General features: G+C 47.7%; 2 protein-coding genes across 4 annotated transcripts in view; one reads left to right on the top strand and one right to left on the bottom strand.

Annotated features, from left to right (window-relative positions):
* Positions 1 to 16,653, top strand: part of agfg1a (ArfGAP with FG repeats 1a) — a 33,182-nt gene extending 16,529 nt beyond the window's left edge. The window contains exons 3-13 of one of the 3 annotated variants that reach the window (XM_084449220.1): positions 1,604 to 1,719; positions 2,372 to 2,534; positions 3,466 to 3,622; positions 5,261 to 5,389; positions 11,539 to 11,610; positions 12,575 to 12,725; positions 13,153 to 13,235; positions 13,361 to 13,465; positions 14,806 to 14,961; positions 15,633 to 15,727; positions 15,843 to 16,653. In XM_084449220.1, coding sequence (XP_084305346.1) covers positions 1,604 to 1,719; positions 2,372 to 2,534; positions 3,466 to 3,622; positions 5,261 to 5,389; positions 11,539 to 11,610; positions 12,575 to 12,725; positions 13,153 to 13,235; positions 13,361 to 13,465; positions 14,806 to 14,961; positions 15,633 to 15,727; positions 15,843 to 15,902 — 1,287 coding nt within the window. In that variant the 3' untranslated portion in view covers positions 15,903 to 16,653. The remainder of the gene's footprint in view (positions 1 to 1,603; positions 1,720 to 2,371; positions 2,535 to 3,465; positions 3,623 to 5,260; positions 5,390 to 11,538; positions 11,611 to 12,574; positions 12,726 to 13,152; positions 13,236 to 13,360; positions 13,466 to 14,805; positions 14,962 to 15,632; positions 15,728 to 15,842) is intronic. The other 2 variants (XM_084449221.1, XM_084449222.1) reach the window with 2 other exon arrangements.
* A 218-nt stretch (positions 16,654 to 16,871) lies between these two features.
* LOC311327107 (thiamine transporter 2-like) lies at positions 16,872 to 24,227 on the bottom strand (the record flags this gene model as incomplete). Its single annotated transcript, XM_084460134.1, has 5 exons — positions 16,872 to 17,054; positions 17,148 to 17,289; positions 17,381 to 17,573; positions 18,075 to 18,858; positions 24,081 to 24,227. 5 exons carry the CDS (start codon positions 24,225 to 24,227, stop codon positions 16,872 to 16,874), a joined length of 1,449 nt encoding a protein of 482 aa, XP_084316260.1.

The raw sequence follows: 24,227 nt of genomic DNA on the forward strand, positions 1-24,227 counted from the left end.
CCTCCTGACCAAGTATTATGTCCACACCTCGAACCCTCTAGCGCCACCAACGTGTCAAAGTTGGAGGTGCGTTTAGGCATGTAACTTTTGAGCCATCAGCCCAATTTAAAAAACGAGGTACCGTTGGATTCCGTGGCTCATGCCGCTATGACATATTTTCCACCATATTGGATTTTCCGCCATTTTGGATTTTGTGAAAAACACAATCTATCTCCTCCGAGGAACATTCACCAATCTGCATGTCCCTCGATTTACACAACTAGGGACCAATATTTTAAAGATCTAATTTTGCAAAAGTTTGAAAAGTCAAAAGTCAGAGATACGGGGCGAGTCATTGAAGATTGCAGAGGGTGTGGCTTTTCACATAAAGGTGTATAACTTCTGAACGGTTTGACCAAACATCACCATACCTTGTATGCCTATCAACACCCATGGAGAGAGGGTAAACGTGCGTTACTGGCTCGATCAAACAAAATGGGGGTGCTATAGCTCTATAACTATAGCCTAGTTGTCTTTGATGCCTTTGATGCCCTGGTTGCACTATCTGCTTGGCCCCCATATTGCTGCTTGCAGCGATATTTGTATATTGTTATTTTTCTTAGTTTATCCTTTTTTGCACTAGCATTTTGTACTGCTCTTTGCTCTGTTCTATCTCGTCCTGCTCCCTGTCCAATGGTGTCTCCATGTTATGCACCTCGACCGAAAGCAAATTCCTAGTATGTTAAAAAACTGCATTGCAATAAAGAGATTCTGATTCTAAACCGGGACTCTGTTCTAGCCTACATGCAGAGCCTCGTTCCCCTCTGCTTTGGGTTGCATTCCTGGGAGATTTGCCTAATCCTATAAAGTTGTGTGTGTGTGTGTTTGTGCTGAGAATAGCGTGGCGTGCAGACAAAGAGCGGTTCCTGCAGAGATGATGCGCTCCTACAGACTCTCTTCAGAGATGATGCGCTCCTACAGACTCTCTTCAGAGATGATGCGCTCCTACAGACTCTCTTCAGAGATGATGCGCTCCTACAGACTCTCTTCAGAGATGATGCGCTCCTACAGACTCTCTTCAGAGATGATGCGCTCCTACAGACTTTCTTCAGAGATGATGCGCTCCTACAGACTCTCATGCCTTCCTCATGTCTGCTGTTGTGTTTAGCTTCCCAAAGGGCTCCCTCATGCTTTATTCTGACAAGGCCCATTTTGAATTGAAGTATTGCGTTACTAAATAATATAGGCAGTACAATTCCAACGTTTTCTTGCTTGTTTCTTTGAGGCCTTGATGATTAGTATGTGTGTGTCAGATGCCGTAAAGTGTCTGTGTGTGTGTGCGAGTGTGTGTGCGTGTGTCTGTATGTGCGTGTTTCTGTGTGCGTGTGAATGTGTGATATGTACAGTACCACTTCTGTTGCAGTGTTATCTCTTCCTGGGTCCTGGGAGAACCTGGAATGCTCTGGAATGTTGTTCTGTTTTCGCAGCCTCTCGGTGAAGCTGTTCATGTTTTCCTTCCTTCCTCCCTGGGAGTGTGTGAACTGCGTCGTGATGAACCTGTGCCGTTTGCTCTGGTTTCCTCCACCAAACATGCGCTCCTCCTCTCTTCCTTCCTTCCTCCCAGGCATGCAAGCAGATCTGGCTGGGCCTCTACGACGACAGAACCTCCTCCATACCAGACTTCAGAGAACCGCAGAAAGTCAAGGAGTTCCTTCAGGAGAAATACGAGAAGAAGAGATGGTACAGTAGATACGATTGGATGGGTGGATGTGGACAGATGGATAAATGGATGGAAGCAAGCCTTTATTTAGACAGGGGAGAACATACTGAGACCAGGTCTTCCTTACAGATTTGCCCTGCGTACAGCCAACATATATAGTAATTCAGTAGCTGAGTACAGAAAAATTCAAGAACAGTGACAGCGTGCAGACAACAATGGCAATGTACGAACTTACAATCAATGTTTACAGTAATACAGTAGCAGAGTACGAAAAATACTAAAGTAGTGACAACATGCACGGGTACAGTGTAGAATAATTACTAAAGTACAGTGAGGAAATGACAGCATCAATTGCATTTATAAACTACAGTTCCATAGCTATCAGTTAATAATTAGCAGGATGTTAAGAGCCTGCACATGGTGACTTGGCTAGCGGTCTCCCTGCTGTTAAGTCAAGTTATTCTTCCCCCCTGACTAAAGTGCCTTAAAGCCAGCTCATTACAGTAGGCCCTCCAGCAAGGCGCTTTGCATTTGTAGATGCCCGCGTGTAACTGCATGAAATGTAGGTCACCCGTATGTAGGTCGTCCATAGCCTACCAGCTGCCCTGAAAGCTACCCTCTGCAGAGTGAAGGAAGTGATGTCGCCGTTGTTGTTGTTGTTGGTTTTGTCAGGTACGTTCCCCCGGAGCAGGCCAAGGTGGTGGCCTCGGTCCACGCCTCCATTTCAGGCTCCTCCAATAGCAGCACCAGCAGCACCCCTGAGGTGCGCCCCCTCAAAACCCTGCTGGGGGAGTCGGCCCCCACCCTGCACCTCAGCAAGAACACCCCTAGTCAGGTGAGAACACACACACACACACACACACACACACACACACACACACACACCCCTAGTCAGGTGAGAACACACACACACACACACACCCCTAGTCAGGTGAGAACACACACACACACACACACACACACACACACAGCAGGTCTAGCAGGTCTGCTGTCTGGTTCTGTGGTTCCCTTCTCCTCTCTATGGTGGTCCAACTCTCTAGCAGGTCTGCTGTCTGGTTCTGGAGAGATCAGCACAGCACACCTGGCTGTTCACAATGTTCACATGCAACATTGATCATATTAGATACATATAAGTCGCACTGTAACGGACGTTTGAGATCATCTAACTTCCGTAGTTTGACGTATTTCTGACGCAAACAAGCTATGAGGTTGGACATTTGATTGGAACATTGACAAGTGGACGGGTTTTAAGAACTTTAGACAGATTCTATAGAAGGATAGTGTTGATTGACGGGTGGATGTGGTGAGATTATTGGCCTAAAATCTAAGGTACCTGTTGTCGTCATTGCACGTGAGTAAAATATTATATACTTTGATATAAGATTACAACAAAAGTAGAATTTTGTAATTTTTTGGGCATACATCGTTGAATAGGTGACCAATTATGTGAACCAAAATGGGACAGAATGCTTTTTTCATTTCAGTGCGACTTTAAACATGATCATATTAAACGTATGATAATATTAAAAATGATCATATTAAATGTGTTTTTATTGGAACGTCAAGACTGACTGGGATGGCCGTCTCACACCAAATGATAAAGATGAGGGGAGCAGTAGGGAAGTGGGTTAGTTTTGGGCTTTAGTCTCCTGACTGAAGTGGGTTAGTGTTGGGCTTTAGTCTCCTGACTGAACGTGTGTGTGAGGTAACTGCTCTCTCCCAGTCTCCTGACTGAACGTGTGTGTGAGGTAACTGCTCTCTCCCAGTCTCCAGTGGTCAGCCGGGCGCAGGCCCACCAGCAGTTCCCGGACAGGAAGTTTGACCTCCTCAGTGACCTGGGCGGCGACATCTTCGCGGCTCCGCCCTCCCAGGCTCCTGGACCGCCCAACTTCGCCAACTTTGCACAGTTCAACAGCCATCCAGGTAGGTGGCGGCGAGGAGGAGGAGCTTGGCTAGACCACGCCCCCGGCAGCTCCGCTGCTCTGTATGGGACATGGGATCCTAGCAGCACAGTCACCATGGTGACTGAGGCCTCGGACATAAAGGTTTAAGCCTTTGGTTCCCGTGGTAACGTCTCTGCATCATGAAGGTCCACCAGAGAAGCAGACGGACAGCTTACAGAAACACACACACACACACACACACACACACACACACACACACAGTAGAGGGGGGTCAGCCTAGGTAAGGACAGTGCCCTTGTCTCTTTGTGCTGTGGTGATCCCAGTGGGACAGACGGTCGGTCCGTCACACCCAACACCTCAGAACACCCCTCCCCCCTCCCCACCACCTCCACCTCCTCCCCCCTCCCCACCACCTCCTCCCCCCTCCCCTCCCCACCACCTCCACCCCCCTCCCCACCACCTCCACCTCCTCCCCCCTCCCAACCACCTCCACCTCCTCCCCCCTCCCCACCACCTCCTCCCCCTCCCCTCCCCACCACCTCCACCCCCCTCCCCTCCCCACCACCTCCACCCCCCTCCCCACCACCTCCACCTCCCTCCCCACCACCTCCACCTCCTCCACCTCCTCCCCCCTCCCCACCACCTCCTCCCCCTCTTCCCCCCTCCCCACCACCTCCACCCCCCTCCCCTCCCCACCACCTCCTCCCCCCTCCCCACCACCTCCACCTCCCTCCCCACCACCTCCACCTCCTCCCCCTCTTCTCCCCTCCCCACAACCTCCACCCCCTCCAGGTCTGTCACATCTCTCCATCCAGCCTGGGTGATGCCATTATGTTCCTCATGGTTCCACTATGTTCCTCATGGTTCCATTGCTGTGTAATCATCCAAGCCTGGGTCCAGTGTGTGAACCAGGGGCCCCCAGCCAGCCCAGCTCTGCGTTAGCTCTGTCTACCAACGGCCAATTACACAGAAGAACGCCTCCCACGTTCACTAAACATAGTCATGTAAACAAGGTAGAGATGTAAAGAGGGACGCACTGACTCCATATGTTTATCCATGTTTGGCAGAAATGTGCCGCCGATGTAGCCTACTGTCTGATCAGTTTGCCTGTGTTCACGCACATGGGAATTCCAGTGATCTCGTGGAGGCAACGTCATTTAACCAGTGATCCAGCTGTGACTCAGGAGGTAGAGCGGGTCGTCCGGTGACCACAGGGGTCGGCGGTTCGAACCCCGGCTCCTCCTGTCCACATGTGGAAGTGTCCTTGGGCAAGGAACCTGAATCCCAAGTTGCTCCCAGTAAGCAGGCGAGCACCCTGCATGGCAGCTGGCCGCCGTGTGTGTGTGTGTGTGTGTGTGTGTGTGTGTGTGTGTGTGTGTGTGTGTGTGTGTGTGTGTGTGTGGGTGTGGGTGTGGGTGTGGGTGGGTGGGTGGGTGGGTGGGTGGGTGAATGGGTGAATGACTGTGCAGCTCTTTGGTTCAAAGCCTTTATCAGTGCAGTCCATTGACCATGCAGGCGGAGTCCAGCCCCGGCGTTGTGGGTAGACAGAGCTGACGCAGAGCTGGTCCACACGTGGCCCGGGTCCAGGCTTTAATCATCTCCTCCGTTATCTCTTTCCTGTGTCCTCCTGGCGCCTGACCCTCCTCCTGGCCCCCAGCCCCTCACAACGCGGCCGGACATGACTTTGCAAACGCCGACTTTGCAAACTTTGACGCGTTCGGAAACACGGGTTCGTCAGACGCTTTCCCCTCTGCACCGCAAGCCCCCTTCCAGCCCGCTAACACAGGTAGAGCACACACACACACACACACTCACACACTCACACACACACACACACACACACACACACACACACTCACACACACACCTTCCAGCCCGCTAACACAGGTAGAGCACCACACACTCACACACACCTTCCAGCCCGCTAACACACAAAGAGCACACACACTCACTCACACACACACTCACACTCACACATCCCTCCCAGCCCTCTAACACAGGTAGAGCACACACACACACCCACATCCCTCCCAGCTCTCTAACACAGGTAGAGCACACACACACACACTCACATATCCCTCCCAGCCCTCTAACACAGGTAGAGCACACAGACTCACACACACACACACACACACACACTCTCTCTCTCTCATACATACACACACACACACACACTCACACATCCCTCCCAGCCCTCTAACACAGGTAGAGCACACACACTCACTAGGGGTGTAACAATATATCGTGCCACAATATATCGGGATACAGAAACGTCACAATACTTATCGTCAAGGTGAAAACAATATTGTGATATGTTTATTGTATATCAGTGAACGCTGGCTACATAACGCTGGTAACAAACACGTCTTTTGTCTCTAGGCCTCTCCATGATATTACAACAGTTAAGCTCTAAATTCACAAAGTGTATTGGAGTAGAGATGTGGAGAAATGCACTATTGGTGTGAACTGCAGCGCTACTGCAACGCTTCACACTTGCCCTTAGTGTATCGTATCATATTGTTACTACTACCCCTGACCCCTGCCTCTACCTGGACCCAGGCACACTCACACACACACAGAGATACACCAGTCCTGGGCTCAGATCCCCTTCCCCTCACCCTAACCCGGGTCCGTATCCTTTTCCTACCCCGAACCTACCCCTGACCCCTGCCTCTATCTGGGCCCAGACACATTCACGCACACACAGACATACACCAGTGTTTGCCATGTCTCTCCTATGATGTAATTAGCCTCTCTTACTCTGAAAATGTAATTTAATGTTATTTATTGCTCTATAAATGTTCTTAGCCGGTAGACAAACATACTCCAGGAGCTTGCTCGATCGCCTCGTTGAGAGGGGTCAGGGAAGAATTTTTACAGCTCACTTATCTGGCCCCCGGGTTTTTACTGTTTTTTTGCTTCCCTCTGGAATATGTAGGGGTGGGACGTCTGCCCACCTCCCTTGTTCTCTGTAAAGCGCATTGTGTTGCCTCTGGGTATGAAATGCGCTATACAAATAAAGCTTTGATTGATTGATTGATATTGTTATCGTCAATCCAATATCGTGTATCGCATCGTATCGTGAGATTAGTGTATCGTTACACCCCGAAAACACACACACGCACACACACACACACACACACACACACACACATCCCTCCCTCCCAGCCCTCTAACACAGGTAGAGCGCACACACACACTCACACACACACACACACACACACACATCCTTTCCAGCCCGCTAACACAGGTAGAGCACACACACACACACACTCACACACTCACACACACACACACACATCCCTTCCAGCCCTCATACACAGAGCATGCTCTGTTCATCTGACGCACACACACACCCCTTCCAGCCCTCTAACACAGGTAGAGCACACACACACACGTCGTCCACACATCCTCCTCAACACGCCTCCTCGCCCGGGTGCCCTTTCCATGTGTTATCATGTCCGCTGTGTAGAGCTGCTTATGCTGTGCCTGTGTTGTCACTGTTTCTCGTCTGTCCTGTGTCTCTCGTCTGCCCTGTGTCTCTCGTCTGCCCTGTGTGTCACTCATTGTCTCGCTTCATAGTCCTGTCCATGGGCTTCATAATCACACCCAACACACTCCTGATCATGGCTTCATAAGGGCTTCATAATCACACCAACACACTCCTGATCATGGCTTCATGAGGGCTTCATAATCACACCAACACACTCCTGATCATGGCTTCATAAGGGCTTCATAATCACACCAACACACTCCTGATCATGGCTTCATAAGGGCTTCATAATCACACCATGGATGTATTATATAAACTGGATACAGCCACTCCATTCACTGGCCGCTATCAACAATGAAGCCCTATTGAACCGCGCCATCTTGGCAAAATTTGTAGTCATTTGACTATTTCCGGTGACTTTTGACTTGCGCAGTTGTGCTTTTCTGGCCTTCCGGTGACTTTTGACTTGCGCAGTTGAGCTTCTCTGGCCGACGCGCGTCCACGAAAAAGTTCACATTTATCTGAAATGTAGACGCACGTTCCCGGCTCTCTCCGCTTTGATTTAGCAATGAAAACCGGCTTGCATATTAACCTGTTTTTGTCAAATATATCAATTGGAGAAATTATTTTTTCATCCAGGCATCTTAGTTTTAACAGGTTAAATATAATTGAACATGTTTTGTTTGCTAGTAGATGGTATTCATTCCGTTCGCGATAACGTTATTGCAGCCAGGCTAAATTCCTCCAGGGAGCCAGTGACCGGCGAGTTGAAGAGCTTCACTCCCCGCCAGCAGGAGCTCTGGCCGCGGCTACCGCATCTCGGATAACCCGCTGAGTTCCTGGCTGCTATTTCACACTCGCCCTTGATCAATCCCAATACCGATCCATGGTAATAATGAATCAATCGTTCAGATCAGATCGGCAGTGCTGCATGCATGTTACAACATCATTGTTAGCTTTATTAACATAACCATAGCCTACATTTATCTCTCTAACGTTAGGCTATCCATCTTACACCAGTCGGCCATTCGATAGCTGGAAGCGGTCAACGCCAACGTTGACTGAAAACACCCAAACTCAGTGTATCGTTTCATCTTCATGCTACACATCAACTCCTTTACATTGTATGTGAATAAATTCCTGTTATTCTAAAAATATCCCATTTCTGTCCATTCCTGGAAAAGGCTAATAATTGCTGTCAAATGATCACTCCAGTTTATCAACGTATCCCACTACCATTTCAACTATGCACAGGAGATTGTCTTATATATATATGTGTGTGTATGGAGCAATTGTTTTTAATGTCCGACTTTTGTCTGTGCTGTTCAGTAAATGTGCATCTGTCCTAATTTATTGTAGCCTATCTACTACACAACCTAGTTCAAATTTATGAATCTTCCGCGGCGTGATCATTTCCAAACCAAATTGCGGGGGGGGGGCATTAAAAGCATTACAAATTAGACATTAAAAGCATTAAAACGAAATGTGAAACAGCATGACAACATACATATTCCTTGATTATTTGTATGCTGTGTTGTCCCGTCTGAGTTTGTCCTGTTCGTGATTGGTCTCGTGTTCCCACTCGATAGGCTTGCACCTTGACGTTGGTGAGTGGGCTTTAAACCAAGACGGGCTGTATGTGTATGTGTGTATGTATGTGGTTTGTGTGTCATATTCTATTATTGAAATGTAATAACAGAAACAGGGTGCCTCCTCTTATCCTCACAGCTCAAGCCATTTTTAGGAGACCAGTTCACACCTCAACCAGACCTGCTGCTGTTTAGGACCTGCTTTAAGCCCTTTTTTGTGGTGTCCGTTTTCTGTGTTCTGTGTCAAGTAAGCCAACCCACCTTCAATGCAGTGTAGCCTCCACATTTGAATGGTTACAGCAGTCTTGTCGTCTACAAGCAACAGTCTCTGGCTTTGCATGGCAATTTATGTAGTATCCGAGTTCTACAAATGCTGTACTTTTTTGTACTGTAAGTAACCCCTCAATTATTCAATTTTACTGGGGAGCAGTGACCATAGCCTACTTGCCAACCCTCCTGACTTCCGCGGGAGATTCATAAATTTGAACTAGGTTGTGTAGTAGATAGGCTACAATAAATTAGGACAGATGCACATTTACTGAACAGCACAGACAAAAGTCGGACATTAAAAACAATTGCTCCATACACACATATATATATATATATATATAATGTTTCACATTTCGTTTTAATGCTTTTAATGTCTAATTTGTAATGCTTTTAATGCCCCCCCCCCCCCCCCCCCCCCCCCGCAATTTGGTTTGGAAATGCTCCCTATTTCTGAGGTCCCAAGGTTGGTGAGTATGGCAAGCTATAAGCTATTAATACAAGCATACCGCTCAAAAAGGGCTTAATACATACAACAAACTGATCAGGCTAATCATTTTTTAATGAAAATGACCACAAGACAACCTCCTGTGCATAGTTGAAATGGTAGTGGGATACGGTGATAAACTGGAGTGATCATTTGACAGCAATTATTAGCCTTTTCCAGGAATGGACAGAAATGGGATATTTTTTAGAATAACAGGAATTTATTCACATACAATGTAAAGGAGTTGATGTGTAGCATGAAGATGAAACGATACACTGAGTTTGGGTGTTTTCAGTCAACGTTGGCGTTGACCGCTTCCAGCTATCGAATGGCCGACTGGTGTAAGATGGATAGCCTAACGTTAGAGAGATAAATGTAGGCTATGGTTATGTTAATAAAGCTAACAATGATGTTGTAACATGCATGCAGCACTGCCGATCTGATCTGAACGATTGATTCATTATTACCATGGATCGGTATTGGGATTGATCAAGGGCGAATGTGAAATAGCAGCCACGAACTCAGCGGGTTTTCCGAGATGCGGTAGCCGCGGCCAGAGCTCCTGCTGGCGGGGAGTGAAGCTCTTCAACTCGCCGGTCACTGGCTCCCTGGAGGAATTTAGCCTGGCTGCAATAACGTTATCGCGAACGGAATGAATACCATCTACTAGCAAACAAAACATGTTCAATTATATTTAACCTGTTAAAACTAAGATGCCAGGATCAAAAAATAATTTCTCCAATTGATATATTTGACAAAAACAGGTTAATATGCAAGCCGGTTTTCATTGCTAAATCAAAGCGGGGAGAGCAGAGAGAGCCGGGAACGCGCGTCTACATTTCAGATAAATGTGAACTTTTTCGTGGACGCGCGTCGGCCAGAGAAGCTCAACTGCGCAAGTCAAAAGTCACCGGAAATAGCCAAGTGACTACAAATCTAGCCAAGATGGCGCGGTTCAATAGGCCTTCACTTTAGATTTCGATTCCTGGGGGCTTGAATCACACCAACACACTCCTGATCATGGCTTCATAAGGGCTTCATAATCACACCAACACACTCCTGATCATGGCTTCATAAGGGCTTCATAATCACACCAACACAGAACAGCCTGAAAGGCCTTGGCTCTGCAGTGGCTCGCTACTAAAAGCTTTGAATATGCACTCTCCATCCACAGTCAGATACCTCCATTTCCCATAGACTACATCGCCCCCTGCTGGTGACTGAGTGCAGTTGCAGGACGACCTCTTGACCAGAGTTGCAAAGGGGCGGAAATTTACCATGGGAAGTTAGGTTCGGGGATTTGGGGAATTTTTACCTTTTTTGTAGCCTATAATAGCTTTTCGAAGGGGAGAGACGACTCCTTCACTCTCTCAGCTCACAACCGTAATTCCGACACCAGACAGGGCTGCTGTTGTGTGACGAACCCTCAGGCTGAGATTAAACTAACCACTCAGGGAGCGGCGACCCAATAGGCCACCCCCTCTGGGATCCGGCCGTACGCGGATCTGGTGAAACCGCTTGTCCCCGGTGGGCAGCTGCACCGGAACACGATGCGTTAGACCGCTACACCACCGCAGACCCCTATATCAGGAAACTTAAATGTAGCCTAGTTGAGGGAAAAACATGAAATGCACTTCTAGATTTTGCAGCATGATCTTGGTTAAAACAACCTGAATGTCTTTTTATAAACCAAATGTGTTTGTCTGTATATAACAAGGTAAATACAGTTGGTATAAATAACCCCCAAATTCCCAGTTTATCCCGTTAATTCCCATAAATTCCCACGGAAAGTTTCCAACTGAATATTCCCGCAATTTTGCAACCCTACTGTTGACTATGCGAGCCGATCTGTACTCTGGGAGAGGATCCTCGTCTGGTCCCGTCTGGTCCTGTCTGGTCCCGTCTGGTCCTGTCTGGTCCCGTCTGGTCCACACCGCTGGCCGCAGCTGCTCACTCTCCGTTCGCTCGCTATCTGGCTTTTTATTATTTTTCTTTGGGTGATGTTACTCCACACGCTTTCCTCTTGGTTTATCTTTGTCTCTGTTTTCCCATCCTTCCTTGCGCTCATCGTGCCCCCCCCCACCTGTCATGGCCGCCAGCGTTCTCTGTCCTGTCGTCCAGTCACAGTGTGGGGGTGTCGGCCACCGCTCTGCCCTTCCCGGTCGCTCACAGTAAGTCTGTTAAAGGCTCCCGCCTCCTAACAGCTTCCCCGTTCCAGCTCCCCTCACAACGCAGGCTTCTCAGGTGTGTGTGTGTGTGTGTGTGTGTGTGTGTGTGTGTGTGTGTGTGTGTGTGTGTGTGTGTGTGTGTGTGTGTGTGTGTGTGTGTGTGTGTGTGTGTGTGTGTGTGTGTGTGTGTGTGTGTGTGTGTGTGTGTGTGTGTGCGCGCGCGTGCGCGTGTGTGTGCTTTGTCTGTCCACCGGTCTGTGGGTACATGTGCTTCTGTGTCTGCTGATCTGTTCATAGAGCTCAGTGTAAGATGGTTGTTCCTAAGGTGCATTCAGAGCATCCAGGTCTAATACAGTCTTGACTGCTCTACGATGTAATGATGTCCATTCTGTCCACTGATGGACCCAGGTGATGAACAGCACTGTTGTACAGTCCTCTGTGGTGTAGCAGTGTTTAATGACCGAGCCCAGCTCCAGGTTTAGATCCTCCCGCCGCCTGCTCTACATGAGCTGTACAGGAACACACACACACACACACACACACACACACACACACACTTTGGACGCCCTCCTCTTGTCACATTCTCTGTAATCTCTCTCTCATGCAGGCAGCAGCACCTCAGGAGGACTAGCTATGCCAATTTAGAAATAACTGAGCACATGATTTTTTAAATTTAAAAACCAACAACATGAAAAGCAATAAATAAAATATAATATCAAAACAGTAAAATATTAGGAAAGTAAGAAATAACAGTAAAAGTGCACGTCGAAAAAAGCGTTCAGACAACCAGGGAGTCTGGTGAGCCACAGTCACGCTGCCTAATGAGAAGCTGGCTAGCCGTCACAGATCCGCTGTGTGGGTGAGATGCTGGACCCCCTCCTGCTGAGGACGCAGATGTAGGTGGTTCGGTTGTGAACGAAGGTGCGGGTGCTCTCAGGCTAACCGGGTGTGGTGCCCCCCCCCCCAGGAGGAAGCGTCCCAGCGGGGGCGAGCCACCCCCAGAGCCAGCCCGCTGGGTCCGGAGGGGACCGCTACGCCGCGCTGGCACAGCTGGCCACCGTCTTCAGCTCCTCCTCCCTGCCCACCAGCGTGTACAACACACCCACCACCTCAGCAGGGTGAGACGCCAGGCCTGCCCCCTCACAGGCCGGCCGGACTACTCCGCTCTTTCCTTTCCATACATTATGCCCCACAGGGACTATAAACTGCCTTTGGTTTTTAAGAGTAATGTCAGTCAATCTCATTCATTCCCTCCACTTTATTTTTATTTTTTAACTGTATGACACTTTTGAGCTGATCTATTGTTTTTTAATGTGAGTGTGTATGAAACTGTTTGTACTGCTGCCATTCTTGGCCAGGTCGCTCCTGGAAAAATAGATTTTAATCTCAATAGGTCTAAACCTGGTTAAATAAAGGTTGATGAGAAAAAAGTAATATTTATATAGTACAGTATGTTATTTATGTTAATCTCTGTAAGTGGTTCCCAGCCTTACTGTTTCTCCGGTCACCGTCTCTCCGGTATGTGACCCATCTCTTGTGTCTCAGGGGGATGTACGGGGCTGTGACAGGAGTCTCGTCTGCCCAGGCACATCACAGCTGCCTACCCAGCATGCCCCAGGGCTTTGGAGGTGAGTGATGCCCTTCCACGTGTCGTCCTCCGCCGCAGTGTTCAATGAAGCCCCTTCAGAGACGAGCTACACCGGACCGAATGCCCTCCTCTTGTTAATGACTGACGTCTCTCCCTCGCCACCAGCTCCATCAACAAATCCCTTTGTGGCTGCAGCTGTTGCCCCAGCAACAGCCCCGCCAACCAACCCCTTCCAGAGCAGCGGGCGGGCGGCAGCCATGATGGCAGCAGGTGAGGACTCTGAACACCGCTCACACATCCACCATGCCAGGGATTAACTAGCTAACACACATCCACCACGCCAGGGATTAACTAGCTAACACACATCCACCACGCCAGGGATTAACTACCTAACACACATCCACCAAGCCAGGGATTAACTACCTAACACACATCCACCACACCAGGGATTAACTACCTAACACACATCCACCACGCCAGGGATTAACTAGCTAACACACATCCACCACGCCAGGGATTAACTATCTAACACACATCCACCACGCCAGGGATTAACTAGCTAACACACATCCACCACGCCAGGGATTAACTATCTAACACACATCCACCACACCAGGGATTAACTATCTAACACACATCCACCACGCCAGGGATTAACTATCTAACACACATCCACCACGTGTGGAGGATAGGTAGGGATTAACCACTCACCTAACCTAACACCACTCACACATCCACCACGCCAGGAATTAACGACCTAATCTAACACCACTAACACATCCACCACGCCAGGGATTAACTACCTAACCTAACACTGCTAACACATCCACCACACCAGGGATTAACTACCTAATCTAATACCACTAACACATCCACCATGCCAGGAGAGATTACCTACCTAACCTAACACACACATCCACCACGGCAGGAGAGGTAATCTACCTACAGTGAAGTGTGAGAGTGCACACAACTCCTGGTTTCAATGAACAGTCACTCACAGGTGCCCGGTAGGGAGATACACTGAATAAAAACGAGAACCGGCACTCACCAGATAGACAGTAAAGTCTTTAAAGTTTAATGCACAAACGGATGCATTTCAGCCTTAAACCATCATCAGTATCAGATTAACTACCTAGCCTAACACACAACCACCATGCCATGAGAGATTCACTCCTTGCTTAGTTTTTGCTTGGAACGTTCTCTGGCAGTTCAGTTATTCAGTCAGTTAATTCATTGGATTTATGCGTACTTGAATAATTCAATACCATGAATGTTCATGAAATGATTGCCAGACTATATACTGGTCCATTCAGGCAAATGGCTGCCTGGTTTAACTGTCCTGGCATACGTTTGAACTTGCCCCAGACCATCATTAATGTTCAACCTTGTCTTCATGCTATCTCTCTGATGGGCTTCATGCCTATCTCTGTAGTGCAAATGATATGATGCCTGTGTTAGAATGATCAGTGTAGCTAATCCTGTGTTTGTGTTAAGTTTGGGGATATTTCTAAGTATGTGGGTTTTTGTGTGTGTGTCTGGGTCATGGCTCGTGATATTTCTAAGTGTGTTTTTGATGTGTGTGCGTGACCTGCTTATCTCCTGGTGTGTAGCAGCCTCGTTTGCCACCGGCTCCATGAGCATGCCGTCAGGGTTTGGGAACGCCGCCGCCTTCAACCTCCCCACCAGCTTCAGCGGGACGTTCCAGCCTCCCTTCCCCGGCCAGGGCCCCTTCCCCCAGCCCCAGGCCTATCCCCAGCAGCCCAACGGTGTGTGTGTGTGTGTGTGTGTGTGCACGTGTGCGTGCACCTTAAATGGGTCGGATGGCATAGAATTTTAATTTCAAATACTTAAAGTTTGTGCCTCCCTGATGTTTCAGATGGGTGAGTTTGTTGGACTATCCCATTGGTAATATTGTACTTGTAGGAAGATCCCATTGGTTATATTGTACTTGTAGTGACTATCCCATTGGTAATATTGTACTTGTAGGATGATCCCATTGGTTATATTGTACTTGTAGGACTATCCCGTTGGTTATATTGTACTTGTAGGACAATCCCATTGGTTATATTGTACTTGTAGGACTATCCCATTGGTAATATTGTACTTGTAGGACTATCCCATTGGTTATATTGTACTTGTAGGACGATCCCATTGGTTATATTGTACTTATAGGACTATCCCATTGGTAATATTGTACTTGTAGGACGATCCCATTGGTTATATTGTACTTGTAGGACGATCCCATTGGTTATATTGTACTTGTAGGACTATCCCATTGGTTATATTGTGTGAGCCAGGCTTCAAACACAGCTGAAGTATTAACAATCCTATCTATACCCAGGTTTGGTGTGTGGCTGCTTGTACAGGACTAGTGTTTCAGGTGAAAGTCTTTATACTCTCTCATACAACGCCCCTCCCATCCCCTGCGCTTTTCTAGGTGGAGGCTTTTCAGTCTATGGACAGGCCAAGCCCATGGTGACACCCTTTGGCCAGGCAATGGCCGGACCAGGCGTCTCCAGTAACCCCTTCTTGGTGAGGTTTCTATCTGGATGTGTATTGTCCCCTGGGTTCTTGTAAACGTATTAACGGTGTCTAGTTCAGTGGTGAATTACCATTCTTTTCCTTCTCTTCTCTGTGGGTGAACCAGACTGGAGCTCCGTCATCACAATACCCCGCAGGAGGCTCATCCACCAACCCCTTCTTATAGCGCAGGAGGCTCATCCACCAACCCCTTCTTATAGCGCAGGAGGCTCATCCACCAACCCCTTCTTATAGCGCAGGAGGCTCCTCCTCCAACCCCTTCTTATAGCGCATGAGGCTCCTCCTCCAACCCCTTCTTATGGCGCTGGATCGCAAAGGCACAACATGGCGCCATTGTCGGCGAGCTCGCCTCTCTGCACTGTTTTGTTTCATGAGTAGCTTTAAAAAAAAAAAAGAAGAAATCTTTCTAAGAACTTGTATTTTTCAATGAGTTTGAAGAGCAATGGCAACAACAAGGAAGCAACTGTCACCATGTCACCGTCCACGGCACCAAAACAGTAGGGGGTCAGGGTGTGGAGAGCCAGAGTAGGGGTCTCCTCATCTCCCACCTGGCTGTCGGCACGGCCTCACCTGAGCCACGTACATTCAAACCGCCTGATACCACGTTATTGCAAACATCACATTCATCATGCTGCAGTTATGTACATATTTATTTCTTAAAGGAAATGAGCTCTTTGTGCATATCAGTATTTGTGTCTCCAACATGCATTTGTTAAGGCAGAACTTCTACTTGGAAAGCTGCAGGCTACTGTGAATTACTGTGTTTGTAAAAGAACCAAAAGCAGGTTGAGCAGTAAGGAGTCAGTAGGAATGTTTTACTGAGGAGAGATCATCTGAGGGGGGGGTGCTCTCACCTCGCATGTCCTGCTGTCCTGGTGGTGAACCACAACTAGAGACTGAAGACCACTTCTGCTGAGTGTCACCCACATTTAAGTTAATGTGTAAATATATAAATATTAAAATGAATTTTAACTAAAAGACTAGACTTCATTTGTATTGCTGACTGTATACTTACATTTTGTACATAAAAAACATTTCTATGTTGCGGTCTAAATCATTTGAATCTGCTGCTTTAGACTTGGGAATACTGCCATTCCCACCTACTGCTCCTAAATAGATGAACAGATGCCACTGGTTACTGGAACTCTTCTGAGAGTCTGTGTTCAAGGCCAGTGTCCGTGTCTGTAAGGTTTGGGGCTTGGTGTTCTGGATGAGGAGAATGGGCCTCATGCCTTTGCCTGGCCGTCGCTCTAGTATACACACCCATCAGGGTGAACAGGACCGCGATGGCTGCAAAGTAGGAGCCATACACGATGAACTGCAAGAAAGAGTGGACAGGCATTCAAATGCATAAGGTACTTCAACATGTACCCCCACCCCCCCACCAGAACAGAGGGCATGCTTGGCTGACCTGTGTGATGATGTCCAGGCCAAGTCCGTTGCTGTCCACCACTATGGTCGTGATGGCCGTCTGAAGGACCAAAGCCCCAAAGGTGTTTGCCCCGAAGATCAGAGCGTACCTCTCCACCGACAGCTCAGTCGCAATTTGGAACCTCAAAGTGAGAAGAGAGTGTTTAAATGTTGACTATCAAAAGTTGCTTTGTATGTGCAGTATGTGGTGTTTCGCATGCCTGTCAGACTCACATGGCTACGGTGAGAAGCAGCATGTATAGACACCTGAAGACGATGTATCCGGCATAGCAGACCCAGATGTTGCCAGTGAAGGTCATGATGAAAAGAGCTGTGGCCCCCAGGGCTGTGCAGAGGCCCAGGACCAGCTCCCCCCACTGGGCCCAGTCCACCTGAAGGAAGCCTATACCATAGGCCGTCGCTGCGCCTGCAGGGGACACACGGCACTCTGCGTTTGAGGCCACGAATAAGAGCTCGGGGGACCCTTTGCATTTCTTGTTGCATTGTCAAAGGGCTTAGTCATTCATGTCAGTAACAGAGCCCCCCAAAATTCTGCTGAAAAACTGAAGCAATAGCCTCAACATACACTTTGAAGATGTCACAAGAAAGAAACCATCATGATACTTTTTAAGTGAGTGTTTATCTATCGTACTTTAGAGGGGCTGAGTACTCCATGTAATATGGGCAACTCTTTTGGGGAGAAATCCAAATAGTCCTGCCCATAGAGTTGAGGTCCCTCGAGTCAAGGCCGAGCTGTTTTTATTGTGTTTTCTCGATTATCTTCAAATTGGATGCCGTCTCATTGGGCAAATTAAAAAACGCTATGGTTTGGGGCCCTTCACGTCTGTGTCAATGTATTGTATGAAATGTCTCTGTCAGTTTCTAGTTTGCAGTAACGTTGGCCGCGTTGAATCTGTCCGCTACTCACCAAAAAGGCTGGACGCGGCCTCCACTGCGCCGTTGTAGACTGTGAAGTTCTCCGAAGGCTCCACGTGCTCCCACAGGACCTGCACGTAGTTGAGGGTCAAGTTGTAGCCGCAGGTGGCCAGGGTCCACCACACCGACCAGTACAGCAGCTGCCGGTTGGAATAGCACTGCTTGAAGTCCCCCCACACCCGGAGGATAAGCTGCCAGCAGCCCCGCGCTCTCGCCCGGCCCTCGGAGACCTCGCCGCTGTCCCGGCCCACTTGCCCCGGAGACGCGTCGCCTTCTATCACATCCACACCTTCCTTAGAAAGCTTCGTCTCGCCATTATCACTGTGATGGAAGAACATGCTCCTCCGTGGCATGGGGAGGAAGCAAGACGTGACCAGGGCTACGCAGGTCAGCACTAAGGTTAGCACCAGGATGTAGTGGTAGGACAGGAGGCTGAAGCTGACCAGCGTTTGGCCCAGGGCGTAGCCCGCCGTGTAGCCCAGCAGCTGCACGCTGCGGCAGTACGACGTGGCCCTCAGGTACCTGGGCAGGTCCACCACGCTGTAGATGTAGGAGAAGTAGGCCACCTCGCTGGCTGTCACCAGCCCGTAGAAGAACTGCATGGCCTGCATGGCCGCCACTCCCTGGAGCCACAGCAGCATGGCCGTGGTGGTCAGGAGGCTCGCGCACTGGAGCACCACCACCGGCTTGTAGCGCAGCCAATCAGTGAGCAGGAACACCGGCACCAGCGTAGTCATGTAGGAGTACGTTGACACAGGGAAGATTTCATTGTTCACCTGTTGAATGAAGCAGGAGCCCCAGAGTACATCATATGTTTTTACAACTTTAATTCTTATCATACGCAAGTTTTAAAGATATTGCAGAGGGTTGGAAATGTTACTTCCTTAAAGGGTTAGTGTGCTATTTTGGACATTTAGCCCTATTTGTGCTCTGTCTACCATGAACCTGAAACATAATTTCACTGATCGTTCCAGTACTGAGCTAGCTGCAGTTTTTATACGGGCTCTTACTGGGCTACAATGGAAGTCAATGGGGCATACCTAAATGCGTTGGGGAAAAACTATGATAAAGTGGTTTTCCGAGACGGGAAGCACACGGTGTAATCTTACTACATCTCCGCACTGGCCTGTGAGCGGCTAAAGATTCCCCAGGCAGAGCTGGTCGATGCTGCTAGGGAAAGGAATGTCTGGGGCCCCCTGCTGGAACTGCTGCCTCCGCGACCTGACCGCGGATAAGCGGATGAAGATGGATGGATGGAAAAGACAAAATAGACTAATAGATTAAAAATTAACATTAAAATCAGATTAGGGGTACATGCAAGTTAGACAGATGCATAGGGTTTTTGTTTTGATGTTCTGGGACCACAGCATCTTGTAGTGGCACAATCAGTTTGACACAGTTAATTCATCTGCAAAACAGACTGTACATTTCCTTAAAGAAAAAAAAAAGAGAAAAGGTTTTGTTCCCATGGGATCTCTCCCGTCCGTCTGAAAAAACTAAACATTTACCTGGTAAATACATGCAAAGTAATAGCCTAATATATAATGGGTAATGACTGAGACACCTATATTGTAGGTATAATTTCAAAACGAGTATTTTCAAATGTTCAATTACTGCACATAAATTCAATAACTGACATAGCACCACCAGTTAATCATATTTTTACATAGCTTCTATAACATCCAGTGACAACACCCTCATCCACACCAAGGCTTGAACTCACAACCTTTAGCATGGGAGGCAGAAGCCCTATCCACTAAGCCACCAAGGATCTGGAAAATTTGTGGTGTCATAGTGTTTTTGTTTTGATGTTCTGGGACCACTGCGTCTTGTCGTGGCCCAGTCAGTTGAAAAAATGTTTTGTTCCCATGGGATCTCTCCCGTCCGTCTGAAAAAATTAAACAATTATCTGGTAAATACCAAATACCAAAATAGGAGTATTTCAAATGTTAAATTAATGCACATAAATTCAATAACTGACATAGCACCACCAGGTAACCGCATTTTTACATAGCTTCTATAACATCCAGTGACAAAATATTGTCCACACTGAGGCTTGAACTCACGGCAACTACACCACCTAGGGTCTGGAAAATGTGCTGCATCATAGTGTTTTTGTTTTGATGTTCTGGGACCACGCACAAAAATACACTGTTCAGTTCGTTTAATACGGTTGCGATTGCGGATTCAACATCAGCTGCTGCCATCTTGGTTGTTGGCGAACATTCCTTGGTGCTCCTCTGTTCCGTCATCTTATTAAATCCGCCACATATTAGATAAACGGTTGTTCATCTAATTTAAATCGGTTCGAGGGGATTCTGTTAGAACGGTTGGATATCCAGACTGATCTGTGGAGTGAAATAGAATGTTAGTTCGCGAGATCAGGCTGGAAACGCCAGGTGGTAATATCCTGCTCCGTGCGAAGTCCACCACCGCTTCCTTGGTTTTGCTGATGTTGAGTTGGTGCTGGTTCTCCTCAGACCATTGAATGAATCTCCCGACCACAGCTCAGTACTCCTCGTCCTCACTGATACAGCCCACGATATAGGAGTCATCTGAGAGCTTCTGGAGGTGGCATGCTCCACAGTTATGGCTGAAGTTGGAGGTGTAGGCTAGTGTTTGAGCAGGAAGGGTGACAGTACGGTTCCTTGGGGGGCACCAATGTTGCTTATCACCATCACAGATAGGCAGCCCTGCGGACATACTGAGGCCTGCCGGTGAGGTGGTCTAGTCCATGACATTGTTGTGGTCTACCGGTGAGGTGGTCTAGTCCATGACATCGTTGTGGTCTACCGGTGAGGTGGTCTAGTCCATGACATCGTTGTGGTTTACCGGTGAGGTGGTCTAGTCCATGACATTGTTGTGGTCTACCGGTGAGGTGGTCTAGTCCATGACATCGTTGTGGTCTACCGGTGAGGTGGTCTAGTCCATGACATCGTTGTGGTTTACCGGTGAGGTGGTCTAGTCCATGACATCGTTGTGGTTTACCGGTGAGGTGGTCTAGTCCATGACATCGTTGTGGTCCACCTGCATGGATGGGAGCTTCTCTGCAAGCCGGAGGGGCAGGAGGGTTTGAATGCACTGGAAAAGTACAAAAAAAAACTGACTCACCCTCTCCAGGTGTGAATAGGCTCTGTGAAGTAGGTAGATGATGGCATCATCAACACGCATTCAGGCCTGGTAAACGAACTGCAGGGAGTCCAGGGAGTCATTCACTAGGGGCCTAAGGTGCTGCATTATCAGTCAATCAGAGACCTTCATGACACGTGACGTCAGTGCCACTGGCCTGTAGTCGTTGAGAACACTGGCGTGTCCTTTTTAGGGCACCAGAACGATGCAGGTGGTCTTCCACAGTTGAGGCACCTTCTTCAGCCTCTAGGATTAGGCTGTCCCCTGAACTCAGGCTAGGGACTGAGTCAAAAAAGAGTGCGCACAACTCAAAATTAATCTGGAGCAGTCACGGGTTAGTGGCCAGGTCAAGTGTTATAATAAATGAAGGAAAGCACTGGCACTCACGAGATAGACATGGTCTTCAAAACTTTCATTTATTAGGGACTGAGTCAAACCTATTAGCCTCTAGGATTAGGCTGTCACCTGAGCTCACAGGCTGGGGGCTGAGTCAAACCTATTAGCCTCTAGGATTAGGCTGTCCCCTGAGCTCACAAACCTATTGACAGACAGGTTTAGCTCATTATTACGCTCCAGGCGGGACCTGATTTGACTTTGTCCAGTGATCTTTCTCTGGACTGGCCTAGCCAACCCCCGGTCTTTGTCCAGTGATCTTTCTCTGGACTGGCCTAGCCAACCCCCGGTCTTTGTCCAGTGATCTTTCTCTGGACTGGCCTAGCCAACCCCCGGTCTTTTGCCACGAAGGCCTTTGATGTCCTCCCCTTGTTCCTCTGAGAACAGGTCTCCCGTCTGTAATCTGGAGACAGTCATGCAGGTTCTCCACAGCCTCTATCACAATCTAATCACCACACCCTCACAATCTTAGAGGAGCTGACTGCTACAGTACCTAGCAATAGGCGTGTACCTGGGATCAAGGGCTATCAGGCTGTGGTGTGATCTGCTGAGAGGGGGAGGGCGTTGGGGCGGTACGCCTCCGTCACGCTGGCACACAGCAGGCCCAGGATCTTACTCTCGCTCCTTTTGCATTTTCACATACTGTGTAGAGTTAGTCAGAGTTCTGGAGAGGGAAACGTGATTTAAGTCTTCATTAATTGCCATGACGGTGCTGAGGTGTGACAAGCATATCTCTTCTCATGTCAGTGCTAGATGGGAAGTGTGGTGAGGCACCTCACGCTTGTTATGAGAGAACTGGGGTTCTGCCTCACGCTTGTTATGAGAGAACGTTCTCTTTCAAGCAATCGCTCGGATGTCACTGTGGGATAGATATTATATTACATTACAGTCATGTTGCACTTTTATCCAAAGCAACTTACAATAAGTCCATCCTCACCTCCATCACCTTCTGTTTCTCAGCTGCAACAGACAAAGACAAGGGCAGACTGCAGCGCATCAGCCGCTCTGCTGAGAGGGTGATCGGCTGTAGACCGCCATCCCTACAGGACCTGCACGCCTCCAGTACCCTAATACAGGCCAGAAAGATTGTGGCCGACCCCTCCCATCCCGGTCACGGTCTCATGAATACAGCGAAACAGTATAGTCTGGGAGCCATAGCCCGATTTATAGGTGAACCTTGTTTTGTCGGGTGCAATTTTTTTCTTTGCTGTTTCTTGTAGCTTGGGGGTACCTCTTCAAAATACAAGAGGGTGCTCGGTGATATCCCTTGAGCATTTTCAGATATTAACCCCTTCATGCCCGGAAATTCCAAAATAACTCAAAAATAGAGACTTATGATATTGCATGTTGAATATATAAATTAAATGCATCCAATTTACATTATCTAATGTGTTTTTCATACAAGGGGTGATGGGAAATGTATTACATTCCAAATTATTAGTATTAACCCTTTCAAGCCAGGCCTGTAAAACAACTTTTGTAGCAGGAGTTATTAGCTGCGAGACACAACTCAAGTTTGCATTGTGTTGGTCCATTTATTGATATGGGCAACAAAACATGAGCAACAGGAAAAGGAAGAATAAATAAGTCAAAAGGACATTTAAAAAAATAAACAATAAAAAACAACATTCACAGTATCACAAATCCTGGGTATTCTACCTATTTCACATTATTCAGAGTTTAATGTGGTCACTGCTTTGGGGTAGAAACTATGTTTCAGCTTATAAATATACACCTAATAGGTCCCTCAGGTCCTCTGGCACTGAGCTTTTAATGGTTCCTAGAGCCAGGACTAAGAGGCAGCCTTCAGTTCATATGCCCCCTGCCTTTGGAACACCCTGCCAGAGGACCTGAGAATGTCTGAGACCATGGAAACCTTTAACCGAGATCTTAAACATACCTTTTTAATATTGCTTTTACTACGTAGCTTTAGTTGTGTTAATATCTTAAAGTGTTCTTAATTTGTATTCTGTTTTAGTGTTATTCTATTTTACATTTTACATTTGACCTTTTAAATTATCTTTACATTTTTTATTCATTTTACTTTTATTGTTTCTTTTAAATCTGTTCTCATTGTGTTTACACAATTTGTTTTTTTTTTACCTACTCTTTTTACTCTTTTTATGTAAAGCACTAGAATGTGCTACATTGATTTGTATGAATGGTCCTATATAAATAAAATGAAATTGACACAATTTGCTTGACCCCAAATTTACAACAACAACTACATATGAAATGGCAGCATAAATAATACTGTGGTCTCAAGTAGCATGCCACTGCTGCTTCTAAACTGATGAAAAGGCCTAAAAGAGCTGAAAGATGCTCTTCATGCTATAAAGCTTTTCATAAACTCTCCTCAGGCATGTGATGGAGCCCCAACTAACACCATTTCATCTGGCTACTGTTGTTTTTCTTGAAAATAATGTATAATGGCTGTCAAAAGCCTAATGAGAAAAAAAAGTGTTTGATGCTGTACCTGGTTTAGTGTCAGATTCTTGTCGGGTCCTGTCAGGTAAAGGATGAGGAACGGTTCTAGGGGCTTCACGGAGCTAAAGAACCCACAGACACACAGCAGACAGGTGGGGTATCCCCAACCAGCCCTCCAACGCTTCAGAGTGTCCAT

Source organism: Borostomias antarcticus, assembly GCF_949987555.1.
Source record: "Borostomias antarcticus genome assembly, chromosome: 1".
Lineage (NCBI taxonomy): Eukaryota > Metazoa > Chordata > Actinopteri > Stomiiformes > Stomiidae > Borostomias > Borostomias antarcticus.